Source organism: Bactrocera oleae, chromosome 6, assembly GCF_042242935.1.
Source record: "Bactrocera oleae isolate idBacOlea1 chromosome 6, idBacOlea1, whole genome shotgun sequence".
In the NCBI taxonomy this organism is placed as follows: domain Eukaryota; kingdom Metazoa; phylum Arthropoda; class Insecta; order Diptera; family Tephritidae; genus Bactrocera; species Bactrocera oleae.
In genome coordinates, this window is record NC_091540.1 from 6214771 (window position 1) to 6234467 (window position 19697).

Below are 19697 nucleotides of genomic sequence, written 5' to 3' on the forward strand. Positions count from 1 at the left end.
AAGTAGCAATCGATGAAGTAGTCAGGAAGCGTGTGTAAACTAACAAGTTGTGAACTAGTACTGAAAAGAGTTTCAAATAATGCTAAACTAGTTTTTATGTAAGAATTGTATATGCAGAAGTAAGAATATAAAAGCCACAGAGCAATTAGTAATGAAAATAACTAGTTTCGAACTAGTATAAGCATTAGAAATATGGATCGTTTTTGGGAAGCTCAACCTCTGCAAATATTGCTATTCATTTTACTAACAGCATACACTAAAACTTAGATATCACTTAATCCTACAACATATGCAAACTTGTGAAAATAACCTCAAATACAGATTTCACCGATTGAGGCTTAAACTCAAATGACCGCAGACAACTAGTCTATGATTTTCCTCACTCTAACCAACGCAGGACAGATTCACGATTGGATTATAATGCGTGACAGACGTTGGATGTGTGGTATACATATTCTCGGAAAACGCTAAATGTGCTTGCCACATTATGCTTTGTTTTCATCAACACCGTTTTCGCAGCTCTCTTGTATTCTCTCTCGCAAACACTACACACTTTACTACTCATTATGTCTGATTCTATTTTTATCTTGGCGTAAATTTCTTTCTGTCTTCTCTCACACCTACACACATCAAGCCATTTTGAGCATTTCTTTCTGTTTCTCTTGCAGCGCTTATCAAAAAGCTGTAAGTTACATTAGGCGCTGCTAAGACTATGCCCATTGCTCACTTTGTGAGGCGTTTTCAACACCATTTCCAACGCCAACGACTAGTCGCTTAAATCATAGCTGCTTATTAGCGTTGTTGTTGTTATTTATATATGTTTTTCGTTTTTGTTGGGGATAATGGCTATTTGAGCGTTAGTTGAGAAAATGCGTCGTTGATAGCAGTTACCATACAAGGACGTAAGCGTAGATTTAGCAAAGTTTAGCGAATTTTTGTTCTAATTGTGATAAGATCTAATTAGGATAGAAATAGCTTAAGTAAAAGTAGTGGGAGCAGACTACTTGTAGATCAGAGATTTGGTGCTGTTGGCATTGAGATTTGCAGGTATCGACTACAAGATTGACCAACTGAAGTTCTTAAGGCAAACAGGGTATTAAGTTGTTAGAGAATGTTGAAAAGTTGCCGAAAAGACGTTAAAAGCTGGAAGCAATTTTAAAAACTGTTGCCTACATTTTATCGAAGACACATACCTATTTTAATTCTTATTTTTCTCTAAATACATTTCGAGAGGTAAGCCGAAAAAAACTTACAAAAGTTGAGATTTCAGAAATAGAAATAGTAAAAATCTTTGCCTACATTTAAGCGCGTTTTAGCGTATACGTTTTAATAATAAGAATTTATTACATTTATTTCGAAAGGCAAGCCGAGCATTAAATTGATAGAGGAAACGGAGAAAAGTGGCCAAAATAATCTATTAACTGGTATTTTTAGGTTTATTTAAAATAAAATACTTCAAACTAGATTCTAGTATGTAAAATGGCATTCCAGCATTTAAAGAAAATCGTTGCCTTTAGCGAAGACACATACCCGCAATTATAACAAGATATATAAATTCTTTTCGAAATACAAGCCGAGAAGCCTTATATATTTATTAATATAATAAGTAGCTTACATAATAATAATTTATGGCGTTTTAATAAATAAAATAATCAAATAAATTTATATAACCCAAAGCAAGCTAGTAACTAAATCCGCTAGAATACTATTTCTATTAACAGTTCTAGTAATTCAGCAAGACACACTTCCTTCAACTCCCAGGCTCTCTAAGCGGTATTTACATGGCTGATTTCATGCACGGTTTTTGATTATTTAAGCAACAAATAAATTTGCATGTATTAAAGGTACGTTAATTAAAACGAAAAGGCTGTTGCAAACAAAAACAAAATCCGGAACACGGTGTGGCATGACAAATTTAGATTGTAGTTAATCTAAAATATACACAGGAGTATTGGAAAGTTGATTGCTTTCGTTAGAGCAGCTGCGAGCTCGAAAAGGATGACAAATTTTGGTAATTCTCTGCAGTGCGGGTTTAATTAAATATATATACATAGGTATATAGGATGCTCTTTTAAAGTTATAAAAAATTAAGGTATATACAGTTGGTTTGATAGCTATACTAGAAAATTCTTCATAAGAAATTATAAATTTAAAATCATGGCTTCTTATTTTGTGGACTATGCTTTTCGTAAAATTATTGTATATATCTAATTAAATTTTAAAATAAAAAAAATTATTTTTAACATTTTTACAACAATAATAATTATTTTTAAATACCATAAACTGCACTCTGCTGAATAATTCTGTTTTGTTTTCTATAATAAGTTTTTATAGCTTCTTTAATATATTTATTTATTTTATTTTATATTTACCATCAACACGCCATTCTCTAAAAGTGCGTATTTTTTATGGCGCTTCCGTTTAATAGTCGCAAAAAGTACAAAACATTTGTGAGCATATTGAATATTGTGCTAAAATGATTTAACAATACGGTGCACGTTTCAAAATTTATTATGCTTGTGCATCTTCTATAACTGTAACGCAAAACAAATGCGTTAAGGCGAGAATTCAAAAATAAATTTCAAATCCTTTTGCTAATAAACAAATTGGTAATAAAAAATGTTCATATGGTCATATTTATATAACAGAATAGCAAATAACATATATGTTCTACTTGTGAAAAAATTTTTACCCCGTTCAAATACTCGCACCATTCTTTTTAAAGCTTCTAATTTGAAGAATTTGCACAAAAAAATATTAAAAATGTTGTTAACAAGTTTTATTTACGTAAACATTATTAATTTTAATATCTATACGCATTTAGAGGTATTCAAACTATATTTTTACAAAAAAAAGTTTCATGGAGTTGCCATATTTTTTTTTGTTTTAAATTTGAAAGAAGTTCTATGTTTATTAATTAAAAAGCTTTAACGCAAAAATTAAGAATATATATATATTTTTTTAAAGGAGTTGCCATATTTTCTGATTTTAAGTTTGGAAAAAGTTACCAATTTGCAATTAAGTGACAGTATGAAACTCTAAAAAAATTTAATTTTATAACGTTGCCACCTTACTTTAAACATCAAAAATAAATGTGTCAATTTGCTGCAAAAACTGACATAAAACAAGAAAAGACGTTTACTGCGGTTGCACCGAAGCTATAATAGCCTTCACAAATACAAAAGATTTCTTACAGAAATTTGATTAGGTCGGTCAATTTGTATGACAGTTATATGCTATAGTAAGCCGATCTGAATATTTTCGGTGATTGCACTATCGTTTTAGATAATAACCCATGCCAAATATCGTGAAGATATCTCGTCAAATGAAAAAGTTTTCTACACAGGCACTTTATTCCGATAGCTAAGTTTTTATGGCAATTTTACAAATTTTTAAATAAAATGCTTGATGATGCTACAAAGATCCGTTATCTAAACAAACTATTATGCATTTTGTCACATTTTTACAAAATAAATTTTTTTTTTAATTTTAAAATCAAATATTTAATGATGCCAAAAAGACACATTATGTAAACAACCAATTATGCGTTTTGTACTTTTTATACTCAAAAATATTAAATTCTCCACACTCTGGCAACTCTATGCTGAATTCATATTTACCACGTCACTCATACGCCACGTCGAACACGCCGACATAAATCAAGTAACTTCATATTCAGCCTAAAAATGTGCTATAAAAAGTTTCAAACACAAGCGCACACAATCGCACAAACATAAATCCCCACCGCTATGTGAGCAAACACGTGCTTCAAGCGACCGTCGCTGCAAAAAAAATTACGCATTTCTGCGCCTAAACGCTCACTTTAAGTGCCATAAGCAAAGCAATACACTCGCGACGCAATGCTCACTAAAAATCCATTTCAGAGCCATTTCTAGACGCAAGCCGCACACCATAGAGAGGACAATAAAACACATAACAACAATAACAATAGCGAATATAATAAAAATAACAACAGTGTCGAGGCAAGCAAAAATTAATTCAAATTCGTGCGAGTTTATGTAAATTTACTTTTATCCCAAAACACTTTTACACAGATGGGCGTCGAAGCAATAATAACAACAACAATAACTGACAAAACAGCCGAAAGAGATAAATCGAAAGTGATGACTAAACAAACATCGCAAAAGCATAAAATAAAGACAACAAATAGGTATGACTTGCGAAAGCCACAGATATTTTTGAATATGTATGTAAATGTGTGTGGTGTGTTTTTGTGTATGACAAGCGATGTAGATGAAAAATGAAAATCTCTAAATGTAAAGCCTCGTGGCGTACGCGTGCTTTTACTGCATTACCGCTGCCACCACCTGACTTTGCTTTTGTCGTTGCCATTTTTAGTGTCCTAGGCATGGCCGAAATTTCATTATACAGCATTTTTGCGAGCGTAAAAGCAAACAATAAAAAAATTACCAATAACGATGACGAAACGACAAGCATTAAATGTCGACGATGCGTAGGTGGGCAACGTGTAACAACAACAGCAACAAAATGAGCAACATAGCGGTAGAACGGTAGAACATGCAAGCACAGTTAGCAAAAGGTATATGCTGCTGTTGTGGGCGTGTGTGTGTGTGTGTGTGGCGCGTTAGTGGTCGCCTGCGACATGAAGTCAATAACTGAATGCATAAAAAATAACAGATTCGCGTGTTTCATTTGCACAAACAACAATGTTTGCAAACATTACAGTATACAAACACATACATAGACACTTGCAACCAGAGGTGAGTGTATATGTGCTGGCTTTAGTGTGCGCACTAGTTGATATGTCAAAACCAATTTGCTTAAGCTGTAGCCTCTGTCTGCGCTGCAAAGGTGCGTCAGCGTTGCTTGACGCAGCAAGTAATTAATTGAATTATTTAATATTGTTAAGCAATTGTAAGTTTTTCGCGTGTTTTCTACTATTTTATGGAAGTTTTCAAGACAATAAAGGCAAAATTGTTGAGTCGAGCGTATAGGAAATAAAAATGGTTTAATAGTTTTAACTTAGACTTGCGAAGAGCTTAAGAAATTATTTTATAAAATATCATTGGAAGACCGTAATACTTAAAACTTAGAGGAAAGCAAGAAAAAACTTTGTTTTCGGTTGTACCACAGCTATAATAACCTTCACAAATAAAAAAGTTTCGATACAAGAATTTGATTTTCAACGGCTGGTTTGTATGACAGCTATATGCTATAGTGGTTCGATCTGAACAATATAATCGGAGATTATAGAGAAGTCTTGCACAATAATCCATACTAAATTTTGTAAAGATATCTTGTGAAATAAAAACCATTTTCATACACTTGATTTTCAACGGTCAGTTTGTATGACAGCTATATCCTCTAATGATCCGATATATCGGGTCTCCGACATTTATTTCTTGATGTTGCAAACTTCGTGACAAACTTAATATACCTTGTTCATGGTGTAAAAATTAGGAAAAAGGAGCAGCGCTGAAGTAAATAAAAATTATAACAAATTTAAAAAGTAACCGAACTAAATTTTTTTTCATAATTTAAACATTGTCTCCTACCAACTTCCTACACATTTATTGTGTCGCATATACATATAAAAAGAGTTTCAAAAGGACTTTGTCATTGAACTGTCACGTAAATATTAACATCAATCAATCAAACAAAAATGTAAAAGCGAAAAAGGCGTAAGTGGCCAGGTGAAAAAAGGAAATTCAGACTGTATTGAATTTTTGGCCTGTGGATGTATTTATAAATGTCCACAACTTGAATATATATATTTTTATCACATTTTGTATAGAGAGAATAGTTTGAAAATATAATACATTTTTCACAAAAAATTTTAGTTAAACTACATTAAAAAGCCTGTGTAGGCTTTCAATATTGCTACATATGACTTAAATCGCATAAAAAAATATATACAAGTACGAAAGAACTGAAATCAATAAAAAAATTCTTTAAATCAATCTAAAATCAATTCATAAAAATATTTTTCTAATTATGTTATTTTTATAGTTTTGAAATTAAAAATTATTAAAAAGTAATAGAAAAAATGTTCATACATAATATACTTAAGCTATTGGAAAAGCTATCATACCACCCAATAAAAATTTAATTTTGTTAAAAAAACATTATATTTTTCATAATAAAATATAAATTTTCATACAAGTAAATAGTTGAAAATCGAATGAAGCGTAAAATATATATATATTTTATAAAACATTATATAAAAAATATATATGGTATTATTACTATACATACATATGTACGTATATTATAAATAATATCTATTATATAAAAACATTTGGTGTGTGTCTTTGCTTAAATGCGCCTTATTGTAGGCAACACTTTTTTGCATACTGGTGTCACTCACATAGCACAAAAAAAAAATGTCGTCCGCTTTCAAACTGATCTAAATCTTAAATATTGGTGTATAGATAATAAAATGCTAGCAATAATTTCTAAGTGTATACATTGTAATCATTATTCACCGTATAAACATAGTGGGTGTATAACTTCACTTATATAGAATGCTTCTAATTGCAGGCAAAACTTTCCATATTTCAATTTTGCCTTAAAATGAAAATTTAACTTATTTTTATGCTGATTACAAAATCTAAAACTTTTTTTTCAAAAAAATATATTGTACTATTTTTGAAATTTCAGTACTAAATTTGATTTAGTAGATGGCATTAATTATCCACAAATTCTGTGACTATTTAAGAGTTGAGCAAAAAGTTGTCCTTAAATTTAAATATCGTTTGGTGATAAGCTTTGTCCAGATACAAGAATATATGGAATATACTAAATTCTGCTTCTTTTTCCAACACATATTCAAGATAGTTAGGGCGAAGTGCAATACTAAAACGTAATGCCGCACAAAAGTCTTTAATTAGCATTTAGTTTATGTGCCCCTTTTTACGAAAGCTACACAGTATTTGTTCACTTGTTCGCTACAATTTTGCAGTTGCTTTGTTTTGTAATTTATAAGCCGGTTAACAATAACTGAAATGTACAGCAAACATCAAAAGTTACTGAGTATGCAGTGCCAACTACAACAATGCCCTTTTTCCGATTTTGTTTGCTCTGTTGAATTTCTGTATTATTTACATTTTCGTTACTTATTTCGCTTGCCAATCTCAATTATGCGTCCCTTTTTCATGTTCAACGATAATTTACATGTTCAATGCGTTAACCAAAGCATATCGCTTACAACTTTTTCGCTCACAAGCACCCATATGCGCTACACTGTCATTTATCTTTTCCTTGTCTGCTGTTTTACTCTTAGGCAGATTTTTTTTTTTCAATTCTTTGGCCACCTTTTCGGCTTTTGTTCACCATTACTCGTGCGTACAACATTGGTTTATGGCTGAGTAGAGCAACTTAAGTACTTTATTTCATCCGATGGGCGATGGCAACACCGTATATGGCGCGACTCGCTAGCGGTTGGCGTAAATGTAGGCGTTTGGTGTATTAAATCATAATTTTTCCTGTTTTTATTGCTATCGGTTTTCGAGTGCTTCCTTAGAGACTGAAGATACACACACATACGCATATTATATGGATATGCACATAGCGCCCTTGGATATGCTACGCCAAACACACATACAAAGTATCCAGTATTTTTATCTTAACATATCTTTGGCGTGGGAATTTGTGGAGAAGTGCCTAAATAATATTGCATAAAGCAGTGTTAAAAATAGCAAAACAAATTAATGTATACGAGCTTGGAAAAAGGTGTGATTAAAGTATATTTTTATTTAAGGTTATGTTGTAATAGTTATGGTAAGTGCTGAAGATTTGAATTTTCTAAGAAATATACTTACATTTTGGAAAAATTTTAAGGGTCGAACAAACGAAAAAGTATTAAAAAGTGAAAGTTTTAGCTGACACAATTTGTAAATAACTGCAAGAGAGCTATTAGTTGATAGTCGTTAGTCAGAAAAAAATGGGGAGGAGTAGCGATTGGAAACTACTTATGTTAAATATATTATTTGGTTTGATTTTGGGTCTATAGCTGAAGAGCATTAGTGATTGAAGTGGTAATCAATATTTAATTAGACGAAAAAAGTAAACCCAGACACACAACGCCCAAAAGTATGCAAGTTATTTTAAAATTATACTACCTTTTTGAGAATTAAGTGATTTAAATGAATAGCATAATAATCAGAGTAGCCTTTAATGTCATACATTTTTTTTTAATTGCAGTTTTTAACTTCCCAGCGTTCCAGATGACCAACGAAAATTTTTACTGAGGCAAATGCACTGAAATGAATCACGACTTCGATTTTCATTATTTGTAATATTTATACACTGAACAGGATATATTAAGTTTGCCACGATGTTTGTAACACCCATAAAGTACAATATTTATATATAAATAATCAGCGTGGCAAGATGAGTGTTTATACATATTTATGCGGATCAGTCTCTTAGTTTATGATATATCAGTTTGAAATTTTGCACACGTCGATTTCTACCTAAGAAGATGCTCATTTAACGAAACCACCGATATCGGCCTACTATAGCATATAGCAGCCATACAAACTGATCGAACAGAATCAAGTCTTTGTATGGAAAACTATTTTATTTGACAAGATATCTTTAGAAAATTGAACATGGCTTATTCTCCAAGCCAACGTTACAATATCTAAATAACTTGTTCAGATCGCACTACTATAGCATATAGCTGCCCTACAAACTGATTGATTAAAATCATTTTAATTCGAGCATTATACAATATTAATTATTTAAGCATTGGAAATAATTAAACATGTAAAGAAATAATAGTACTAAACGAGTGTATAATACTCTCAAAAACATAAATAAAAATAAACAAAATTTAAAGTTTTTAAATACATACATCAACCTTTTGCTCGCTGTTGATATCTTCTTCATGGTACATTTAATATTAAATTTGCATAAATGCGGATTTTCGTTATTAAATAATTTTAATTACCTTTTCAACTGTTGTCCACAACGAATGTCTGTTTGTCCATATACTATACATATGTATACGAGTATAAGTTTGTTTGTATGTTTGTTGTTCTACACCGAAATGCTTGAGTGTAAATTTTTTTCGTTGGATAGATTGGACATTTCAACGAAATTCCCATGCACACACAAAGTTGACGAAATATTTATGAATATTATTGCTACTTTGGACGCTCGGCGTTTAATCATAATATACACATACATACTCTTATAAGTGTGTTAATGTATTTCTCCAACATTTGGCGTGCATTTTTTTATTCGTTTTTTTTTTTACTTTTCTTACAACAAAAAACATTTACACAACACATATGGTGCGACTATAAACTATGCACATCAGAAAGCAAGCAAATCCACACACATACACAAAGCAGATGTTTCATAATTTTAGCATCTTCACATTTTGTTTCCCAACCGCATTGGCTGAGTTGTGTTTTTGCAGCTATTTTTACCTAATTTCCACTCAAAATTGCTAAACATTCGCACTATTGTTGCTTTTGTTTACCTTTATATTTTATTTTTATGTTTTTTGCAGCGCTGTGCTGCGAGTGCCTGTTGTTTTTGTCATTTGTCATAGCGGTGCTTGTGCTGCTGACATTAATTCTTTTTTGCTCATGTATTTAAGTATATTTATATTTTGAATTGTTGGCGTGCGTGCGTTGGCTTGAAGGCGGTGATGTGAGTGAGCAAAATCAAAATGTAGTTGTATGTTATGTGTATGTGTGTGTGAACGACCTTGCCGGCGGCAATTGTGCTGCTAAAGGCTTTCCAGCTTAATATCTAAGATTTTTAAGGCAAACTATTTTGTTTAATTTTTCGCACTTAGTAAAATTTTTTTATAATTGTTTTAAAATTTATTTTATTTTTCTTTTAAGTTGTTTACTTCAAATAACTTTAGTAATTTTTTTAATTTATTACTTTAGTTATTTTATTTAATAGTTTTAATTTATTAAATTACTTTATTTCAACAAATTTATTTTTTCAAAATTTTTATTTTTAATTAATTTACTTAAAATAATTTTAAAATAATTTAATCTGATTTTAATATATACTATTATAAACATATTTTTTTAATTTATTTTATTGTTCATTTAATTAAAATTATGTAAGTAATTATTTTTTGCTATAATTGCTAGCAAAGCTATAACGCACAATTTATTTTAATTGCCTAATTTAATCCTCTTAATTTATTAAATTATATTATTTGGACTATTTTTAATTTATATTTTAAATTTTATTATTTTATTTACTTCTTATTGTTATTCTTATATACTTACATACGTCTTACTATAATTTGATTTTGTTTTTAATATGTTAAAGATTATTTTATTTATTTACTGGTTATTTAATTTAAAATTTTTATTTTCTTAAATTTATTTCAAATCTTATAAGAGCTTTCAAGAATTTTATAAATTATTTATTAAAAAATTTATTTATTGTTTTTTTTTTTTAAATTGAGTTAATAAGATTTGAAACTTTTTAGAATTATACGAATCATTTCTTTAAAATTTTATTTAATTTCACTTATTAATAATATTTTAAAAAGTATCAGTAATAGTCAGGTTTATTTTAAATCTTTTTTCCTATTTTAAATTATTTTTTTATTTTTATTGTTATATTTTATATTAATTTTATTCAATTTATGTTTTCGTTATAACTTTTGCAATATTTTCTTTAATTTTTCAAATATATTTTTTAATTATTAGAAATATATTTTTTAATGTTTTTTTTATTTATATTAATATTTGTAAAATTTTAATTATTTTTTTATAATATTTAAATTTTAATTAATTCTATTTATAGAGAAATATTTAATATGCATTTTAAATTTTTTATTTGTTTTAAATAATTTTTTTTTTTATAATAATTTAATTTTATTTATTTACTTTTTGTTTTTTAATTTTGTTTTTTTAAGGTTTTATTAATATTTGTTGGTTATTTATTATTTGATTTCATTAATTTTATCTATAGAAAAAGATGTAATATATAGCTTTTCCAATATTTTTTTCTTTGTATTATTTATTTTTTAATATTCGATTTTATTGTTGAATACATACATATGTATATAATTTTTAAAATTTTTCATTAATATTTTTCTAATTATTATTTCATTTTATTAATTTTTAACCAACTTTAATTTATTTGAATTTTATTTATAAAGAAAGATATAATATATACATATGTATGTACATAGATTTGCAAACATTTTTTTTTTTTATTAATTCTTTTGAGAGTAATTGTTTTTATTAATTGTTAAATAATTTTAATTAATGTATTACAATATATAAATATTAAAATTTATACATTTATTTCTATTTATAGGCGAAAATATATTTTAAATATTTTGTCATTTGCTTTTTATTTAAATTAATATACGTATACTATTTGTTTTTGTATAATATATATTTTTAAAAATTGTGCTTTGTGTTAATAAAATATTTTTTATTTACTTCATTACATTTAAGCTTGTTATGTTAATTTTTATATTAATTTATCTGTATTTAAAATTTATTGTATTTGCTAATTGCTACTTAATATTCAATAAATTTTCAAACCAAATAAAACACAAGCAACACAAGATAAACACAAATAACACTTACAAATCAAGCGAAAAATTTAATTAATGCACCTTTTAAAGCGCTTAAGCACTCTTCACCGCACACGAGAAATTATTTATTTATTTATATTTAATGATTAGTCAGAAATCGGCGCGCTAAAACCGCAACAACTGCACTTCATAAATGACATTGACACTTAGTAAACACGCCGCTTACACAATAACAACAAAAACACTAAAACATTCACTTTTATTTACAATTTCTATAATATTTATTATCGAATTCGCGTTGGCTTCCGCGTCCGCGCGATACTTTCAGCACGCTGCTGCAACGTTATTCAAGCACACTAACGTCGCTTGTGTATCCACATACACACACATATATAATATAAAGTTTACATATTTTGTTAATACACGTTTATGGCGCGTTGTAGCTACGACAAACACGTCCACGCCACTTTAAAAGCCATGGAAAACTGATGCCAACACCGTCGTTTCGCATGCTTTTGTTTGTGTGTGGGCCGGCGAAAGAAAAGCGATTTGTACGATGCGACGAAGATGTTAAAATGTTACTGTTGGCGCTCAGCTGCTGTCATACACCATACACTTGTTAAATGTGTGGAGCTGTTAAGTTAACAGAAATCCTTTATACACCAGTTATTAGCAGAAAACGTAGAGGAATTCTTGTATGTTCTCTGTTATTACAATAATTGTAGGTGCTGCCAGCAGAGTCTGTTACATGCTCTGTTCACACAAATGGCACGTGCTTGGCGTGTGCCTGTATAGTTAACAGTTGAACGTTATTTAACAGTTGATAGCAAGCATATTTAAAGGATTTGGTTATTACATGGAGTTCACGCATGTTGATAAGGGTTAATGAACATTTACATAAATACATGCCAACAAAACAAGTGTTTGTATTAGGTTGGGTCGTATGTGCTGATTTAATATTTTTGTAAATATCTGTAATTTAATTAAACTACAAAAAAATTTGATATTTTCAATTTTAAATCAAGCAGAAAATTTGATATAAAAAATTTAAATTATTATATGTTGTTGAAGTAAACACTTTATTACTTTGATTAAGCATTCAGGTTAAACTTAATTTTAGATTTAAGCTTAAAAAAATTCTCAAGTCGCACAACTCGTGCGACCGACTAAAAAATTATTTTAGGAAACTAAAAAATTATTTTTGAAAATTTTTACGAGAAAACTACTGGAAGTCATGCTTTAAAAATACAATATATTTATACGCAATTAATGATTCAACACCAAAAATTTAAAAAAATATTAATAATTTGTAATGAGTTATTCGCTATTTTCCAAACGAATCAAAGGATTTGTCATCGAATTACAACTGTAGTTAATTTCAAAAATCTAGTTTCTTGAAAAACGCGCTTAAAGATAAACTAATAGAGCTAATTAAACTGAGCGGCTACACTTCTGTAAACTGTAACTCAAAAAATATTTGAAATATTTATTTAAAAATTTAGTAAGTTAATTTTAAAAGTATGTACATACATACTATCGAATAAAGCAAAATCAAAACAAATTTATATTTTCGAAGTTTCACACTAGGTGTGCCTTTTAATAAAAAAAAACTTTATTTGTGAAAATATTTTTTTTTTAAGTATGTAAATAATACTTACTCTATTAAAAAAAGTATTGATTTATTGACAGTAACTACAAGCAACACCTTAACACTAATACTAAAATACATATGTACATACACACATGCATATAAACATGCTGTATAAATATTAGCAGAGAGAATAACATAATTATACTCCAACAGAGTATTTGTACATGCAGTTGTTTATTAACATTACATGAGAGAACCTTAACCAAGCCAACACTGCATAAATAAAATTTTTAGCACGCTTTAAGGCGCTTCATCCGAGGATAACTTGAATGAGAAGAAATACCAAATTTAACGCTTTCTTCCGTCTTTTTGGTCCAAATATAAAAAATAAGGCAACGCAAAATAGTTTCGAAAGCATACTTAAACCTAGAGAACCTTCAATAAATATAATATTCGTTAAAAACTTTGTCAATAAGTAGAAAATTTTCTGATTTTGGATTGAGATGCAGATTTTTTTTAGACAGAACAGTGGAAAGGCGATTTTTCTGGATATGAAATCCCTCTAATGTTGTAGCGGTTACTTCAGCCACGACAGTTAGGTCAACATAACCAAAACGAACCCCGATTTATATACGAGCAATGTATGTCACCTTAACCAAATAATTTTGGTAATATTTTATACTGCTAGAACAACTTACAGTTAGTCATACAACGGTATGTTGTGTTTCGTGGGTTTCGACAAAAGTGAAAACGAAAATTTTTGAAGTGACATGCGCCGTTCCCAGAACAGCCGAATCTACGTAACCAGTATGAACCAATATTTTTATTCAAACAAGGAAAATGATTTTTTCGCTGTGAGCGATGTCAAGTCAAAGTTTGTAGTAAAGCGCTTAAATTTTTTACACATGTACATATGTATAATAAATAAATAAGCTACTTTTAAAAAAACAACATAGTACTAAAGAAACAAATTTTTTCAGCCATTTTATCGTTTTGAATTCGTCGTAAAAAATTTATTTAAAAAATACACGTATATACTATTTACAAATTTTTTCGAATGACGAGACTTCTTAATTTATCTTTATCTTTGGAAGTCCTTTTACATAGTCTATATACATATGTAGAATTTGAAAAATAATAAAGAAAAATTGAAAGCTTGCGTTACCAATCACATGGAAGGAATATAAGTAAAAAAAAAAAAAATAAACTAAAATTTATGTATTGTACTTGTATATATGATATATATAGAATTAAGCATACATATACGCTTTCATTATGCCGCGTACACACGTAACTTATTTGGATATATGAACAAAAAGGTAAGATATTTGAACTACAAATACCACAATATGCGCAAAACTACTGCTGTACACTACTCCAACTTCTGCAATGTGACACGAGCTGCATGCAACATGCGTCGCGATGCTTTATATATCCACTTTTCGAATAATTTTGAATGCAAATAAAAAACTTTACGTATACCCGACTGTATAATCAGTTTGGCACACTCATTGCAAGGCATCAATGTGGAATATATGGTGGCGTCGCGTAAATCTGCTGATTGTGCAGAGAATATGGCTGCCGATTCAGCATGTATGACATAGGTGAGTTTATTATTTAAGTGATTCCATTTATCTTTGCTCCACGGATATGGTTCGTTCGTGTAATTAGGTGGAAAATGATTGTAACCAATACCAATAAGGCGATTTTTACGATCCACAATGCAAGCGCCCACTTTCGTTTTAGGATCATCACTGCGTGTGGATGCCAAGAGGGCAATTGCCATGACAAATTCGTGATCTGTTAAAAGTTCATTATTGCCTACACTTATAATACGATTTTTATTATCTAATACGCATGCTTCTTGTCTGCTATTGTTCAAATTTGTATTGCGTTTCACAGCAAGTTCATAGATTTCGTTGTGAAATGTTTTATCTGTTAGAAGATTTACGCAACCTTTGTCTTCATAATCATCTAACGGTGAAGATGAACGAAAAGAGGTTGAATGCAACTCGTCGCTAGAATCCGAAGTTGAGCGACAGCAACTGTCGCCGCTGCTGCTGCTGGAGCTGTTCGAGGTGGTGGACTTTGGTGAGGTCGTCACATCGTAGTTATGTTCAGTCATTGCATGTGTTTGTGACTAGAATAAAAAAAAATTGTTAATGTTTTTTTTAATAAAATTAAATTGTACTATGTAAACGATGCATTATGATGCCGCATGCTGAAACTAATTCGTACGGCTTTTATTCGTTTGTAAACTCAGCAGACTGCTTTTGCTGGATTAGATATAATATACTAAAGAAAAAAGATAAGGCAATAAAGTCTTTACAATTTTAAAACTTACATGTGCGTTTGCATCAGTAATTTCTTAAAAGTATTTTTTTTCTTTTTATAATGCGTTTTTTATACTTTAAACAGAATGTCATAAGTCTGCCGTGTACGTCTTTCTGACTGTATATATACGAGCTAGAACTCAATTATTGAGATATCGCTTTGAATTGTTGCATACGCCCTTTTCTCTTCAAGAAGCTGCTCATTTGTCGGAACTGCTGATAACGGACCCCTATAGCATACAGTTACTGACAAAAAAATAAAATCAAATAAAAGGTTCCGAAATAATTATACAATCTATATTAGTTGTCCGATAAATTTCGGATATGTTTTGCCTGTAATCGATTCCTACTATATTTATCTTTTAAAATCAGAATCAAGGAATAATAATATCAAATATAGGCGTTATTTAGTAAAAAATTATATTGTAAAAATATAATATTTAGAATATTTGTTAAAACTTGATATTTTGTTACAATTAAGTATTATTTGTAGAAGAAATGGGCGAGGACAGCGCAGCACAGCACAGCGGCAGAGCTTAAGCTTATACAAAATTTGCAAAATAACACTTATACCGTTAATATAATTATAAAAAAATCGAAAAATATACAATATGTATACTGCATTGAAATCTCCAAAAAAAAATTCGAATGAAGGGACGGCTACGAAAAACGACGTCTCAGCATCATAATTACATATAGATTTTATCAAAACGCGATGCTTTCAAGTTCTCTGTAGCTAATCAAAGAGCATTAAGTGTAGAACTTTCTCCGCGAACTGTTGCGCGTCGCCTTTTAGAAAAGAATCTCTGCGGCAGGTTGTCCCGGAAAATCCCAATGTTGACAAAACCGTCAGATCAGAATCAGATTGCTTTTGCTCCGGCGCATAACAATTGGACCGGTGAAGAAAATACAAAAAAAAATGGCGTAAGATCGTTTGGTCCGATGAATCTAAAGTAAATATGCTAGGTAGCGATGGAAAAAATTGGGTTCGACGTTCGAAGAATGCTGAAATGAATACACGACAAAAAGTTTCAAACACGGAGGTGGTAATATCGTGATATGGGAATGTTTTTCGTGGTACGGAGTTGGACCGCTGTTTTGGTTTTAAGAAATCAGCATGACAATGACCCGAATCATAGCTTGGGTGTGGTCAAGACCTGGCTACAGGATCAAAGAATCGATGTTATGATTTGGCCTTTTCTAGATTTAAAGCATATAGAATACCTGTGGAAGATTGTAAAGAAACAGTTGGGACATATTAAACCACTAATTAAGGAGGAACTATGGGAAAAAGTGAGAGGCGTGAAGCGAATTCAGTCTGTAAAGCGCTAGTGGAATCCGCGCCGAAAAGGTGCGCTGCTGTACACGCAATTAAAGGTTTTGCAACAAAATTCCAACTTATATGTATTTTTTAATTATAATAGTCTACTATTTACGAGTTTTGGTTCTATGATTATATTTTATTTGTCAATTGAAATTACTGATAGTTTCTTTAAAAGTTCTCTGCATATTATATTCAAATTTTTATTAAGTTATTTTTGCTTTTGAAATGTTTAAAATAAATCTTATTAACTATAAAAAATAATTATTTCCTTCTAAGAACTGTGGTAACACTTGTTTTTTTTTTTGTTTGCAAATACTTAGTTGTGAATAAAACTTGGCTTCTATTTTATTGTCAGTAACTGTATATGTATGTACATACCTGCTACACAGGTCAAGTTCTCGTATGAAAAACTCTTTATTTGACAAGGTATCTTTACGAAATTAGCACAGATTATTGTCCAAGGCAACGCTACAATCTCCGAACAAATTTTTCAGATCGGATCACTGTCGCATATAGCTGATATACATACTCAACAATCGGAATTAATTGTTTATATAGAAACTTTTTATTTGTAAAGGTTAATTGTAATATTTTATTGTTAATTATTTTTTCAGCACTGCCTAAAAGAGTAGTTATACTCTTAAACTCTTATGAAACAAGAAAAACGCAAAACGTTTACAGGCACGGTATATAGTCGTATACATATATACATACACAACTTTTATTATAGTTATCAAAAGCAGAGCTTAACAAAAAAATATTTCAGTCGAGCATTTCTAGTGAAAAATATGCGTTCGTTTTGTGCAGCAACTTTTATAGCAGTAATAATCTTGCAAAGCCACGTCACTTATGCAAGAAGTAAAGACGTTTTACTAAAGTATTGCTTATTAAAGCAAATAATTTTTATTTTCTTTCAGCGCGTTACGAAGTATTCGACCTACACGATTGTCAACAAAATGCAGCTGTAAAAACTGAGTATACTGCACAACCGATCACTGCTGATTTCACCTGTGCCGCTTTTTGTAAGCTTCGCGAATTTCCACACGGCGGTTGCGACTGTGTGACAAAGAAATGTGTTTGTGCAAATATGAATTTGAATTTCTGCGATTTTCAGCTGATAAGATTGTTTATCTGAAAGGATATTATAAAATTGCACCAAAAAAATAAATTTCAAATTAAAAATAATTAATAAACCAACTGCACATGAAGAACATATTTTGGGCCTTTAAAGTTTGCAATTATATTTGTTGTAAATTTCAATAAATTCATTTCCTTTAAATTTACAGTACATATTGCGAAATTTCTATTAATATATGCATATGTATAAACCAATGTAATATAATCAATACTTTTTCAAATGGAATTTGCTTAGTAAGTAAACAACTTATTCACTAACTGCCTTTGTGAATCCAATTTGCACAAAAAAAATAATAAGCTGTCAAAATAAGAATCAGCACAAATGTATTGTAAATCTTAGACCGAAATACTATTAATAAACTCGTTTATATGTGTGAATATTTTAGTGCACTAAGGCTTTTTTTCGGTTTTACTTGTAATAACTAAGCGGTTTTTAGTGGGATGGGATTCTGCTTTAAATGCAAGTATATGGAACGCATACGCGATACATCCTTGCCTGATTTGTTCACTTTTGGATTGAATTCGCACAATTTTGCAATGCGTTCCCATTCGGTGCCCGGTTCCAGTGGACCACCATTTTCTAGCGCTGCTGCTTGTTTTTCCGCATTACGTGATGCAGCTTTTGTTTTAGCAATTGATTCTTCAGTTTGGCGCAACCAATCATCTAATTCTTGTTTAGCTTGTTGACGCAACTCTTCTTTCTTGCGTTCTTCTTCGCGATCCTTCTCTTCAAGTCGTTGTTTTTGTTCTTCACGCCATTTTCTTATTTTCTCTGGTTCAATACGTGAGGGTGGTGGCCCTGAAATACCGACGGGTTCATTCGATTCGCCACCTATCATTTCAAAGCTACCAGTGGATGAGCCGAGTCCACCACCCACCACATTGGCTGCAAGATCATCGCCACCAAGAAGACCATTGCCATCGGTGCTGGGCGGTCCGCTTGCAACAGTGCTTGCAGGTGGTACTATTTCGGATTCAAGATCACCGAGCACTGATTGTTCACGTGCTAAGAACTCTGCGGCTGGATCAACCTCTTCTTTGGGTGCAAAATCATCACCAAAATCCATTTTGAAGAAAGGCAGCTATCACTGGAGAATTAAGACAATAAAAATTTGGGGCGTATTGTACTACATTTTCTATAGCAATTACACGTAGGCAGATTTAAAGCCTTAACATTGTCTTAGCAAACGCAAAGTCGGCTTTAAATTGTGATATTTACCTCAAGAATAAATTAAGTTCAGTATTTTTTTACTTAATTCTCACTTGGTTGAGTCAGCACAAAAAAACTTATATTTTGTAAAAAGCAAAATTAGCTGTAAATTTCTCCCAATCAATGCGTAAATGTTTAATCTTCTTCTTTAGCAGGCAATTGTCATTGAAAAACGTCAGATATGACGAACGAGCGAATGAGACAACACTTGCCAACGAAAAGTTTAAAATCGAACAAACCTGCACAACAAAGGCCATAAGCATAGTAATATATTTTTCCCGTAAAGCTTCTGATCGCACAAACGCAACCACCTAACTTATTAAATACATCCAACTTACGACAATCTCTCACCTTTATACGAACTTTAATTTGTCTAGATTTATTAATATGTCAATAAAATTAAGAGTAATAAGTTTAACACACAAAGTGTGCGAAAAATACTTAGTACACCTTCAAAAAAGCGGGAAAACAATCGGCAAAACAAATTCACGATTGCACTGTATTGTCAAATTGCAATTCACAGCTGATTACATAGGCACAGAATGACTTAGTGTTTCGAATATCACATTTATAAAATTTTGATAAGA

At 30.4% G+C, this 19697-nt stretch overlaps 3 protein-coding genes across 10 annotated transcripts in view; all 3 read right to left on the reverse strand.

Moving 5' to 3' along the window:
• rdgC (retinal degeneration C) overlaps nt 1-12023 on the reverse strand; it is a 119087-nt gene extending 107064 nt beyond the window's left edge. The window contains exon 1 of one of the 3 annotated variants that reach the window (XM_036358084.2): nt 11597-12023. The gene's annotated coding sequence lies outside the window, so the exon portion shown is untranslated. Of the gene's footprint in view, nt 1-11567 lie in introns of all 3 variants that reach the window. The other 2 variants (XM_036358082.2, XM_036358085.2) reach the window with 2 other exon arrangements.
• Nucleotides 12024-14089: 2066 nt separating this feature from the next.
• Nucleotides 14090-19601, reverse strand: LOC106618048 (deoxycytidylate deaminase). Of its 5 annotated transcripts, none has more exons than XM_070111788.1 (3): nt 17142-17794; nt 15451-15652; nt 14090-15246 (listed from the first exon to the last, which is right to left on the reverse strand). In XM_070111788.1, the coding sequence occupies exon 3, from the start codon at nt 15229-15231 to the stop codon at nt 14479-14481; it is 753 nt and encodes a 250-aa protein (XP_069967889.1). In that variant the 5' UTR covers nt 15232-15246; nt 15451-15652; nt 17142-17794; the 3' UTR covers nt 14090-14478. The 5 variants fall into 5 exon arrangements, with proteins under 5 accessions (XP_069967889.1, XP_014091051.2, XP_014091050.2 ...); XM_014235576.3 differs by having other exon boundaries at nt 15451-15685; XM_014235575.3 differs by lacking the exons at nt 15451-15652; nt 17142-17794 and adding an exon at nt 19462-19601.
• Nucleotides 17979-19596, reverse strand: Clc (clathrin light chain). 2 transcript variants are annotated; one of them, XM_036358080.2, is made up of 2 exons: nt 19462-19596; nt 17979-18988 (listed from the first exon to the last, which is right to left on the reverse strand). In XM_036358080.2, exon 2 carries the CDS (start codon nt 18965-18967, stop codon nt 18323-18325), a length of 645 nt encoding a protein of 214 aa, XP_036213973.1. In that variant the 5' UTR covers nt 18968-18988; nt 19462-19596; the 3' UTR covers nt 17979-18322. The 2 variants fall into 2 exon arrangements, with proteins under 2 accessions (XP_036213973.1, XP_069967890.1); XM_070111789.1 differs by lacking the exon at nt 19462-19596 and adding an exon at nt 19120-19323.
• Nucleotides 19602-19697: the final 96 nt, after the last annotated feature.

What these genes read in the sequence shown, in the direction of transcription:
- Clc (XM_036358080.2), bottom strand. Translation starts at nt 18,967, where the DNA reads ATGGATTTTGGTGATGATTTTGCACCCAAAGAAGAGGTTGATCCAGCC.
- LOC106618048 (XM_014235575.3), bottom strand. Translation starts at nt 15,231, where the DNA reads ATGACTGAACATAACTACGATGTGACGACCTCACCAAAGTCCACCACC.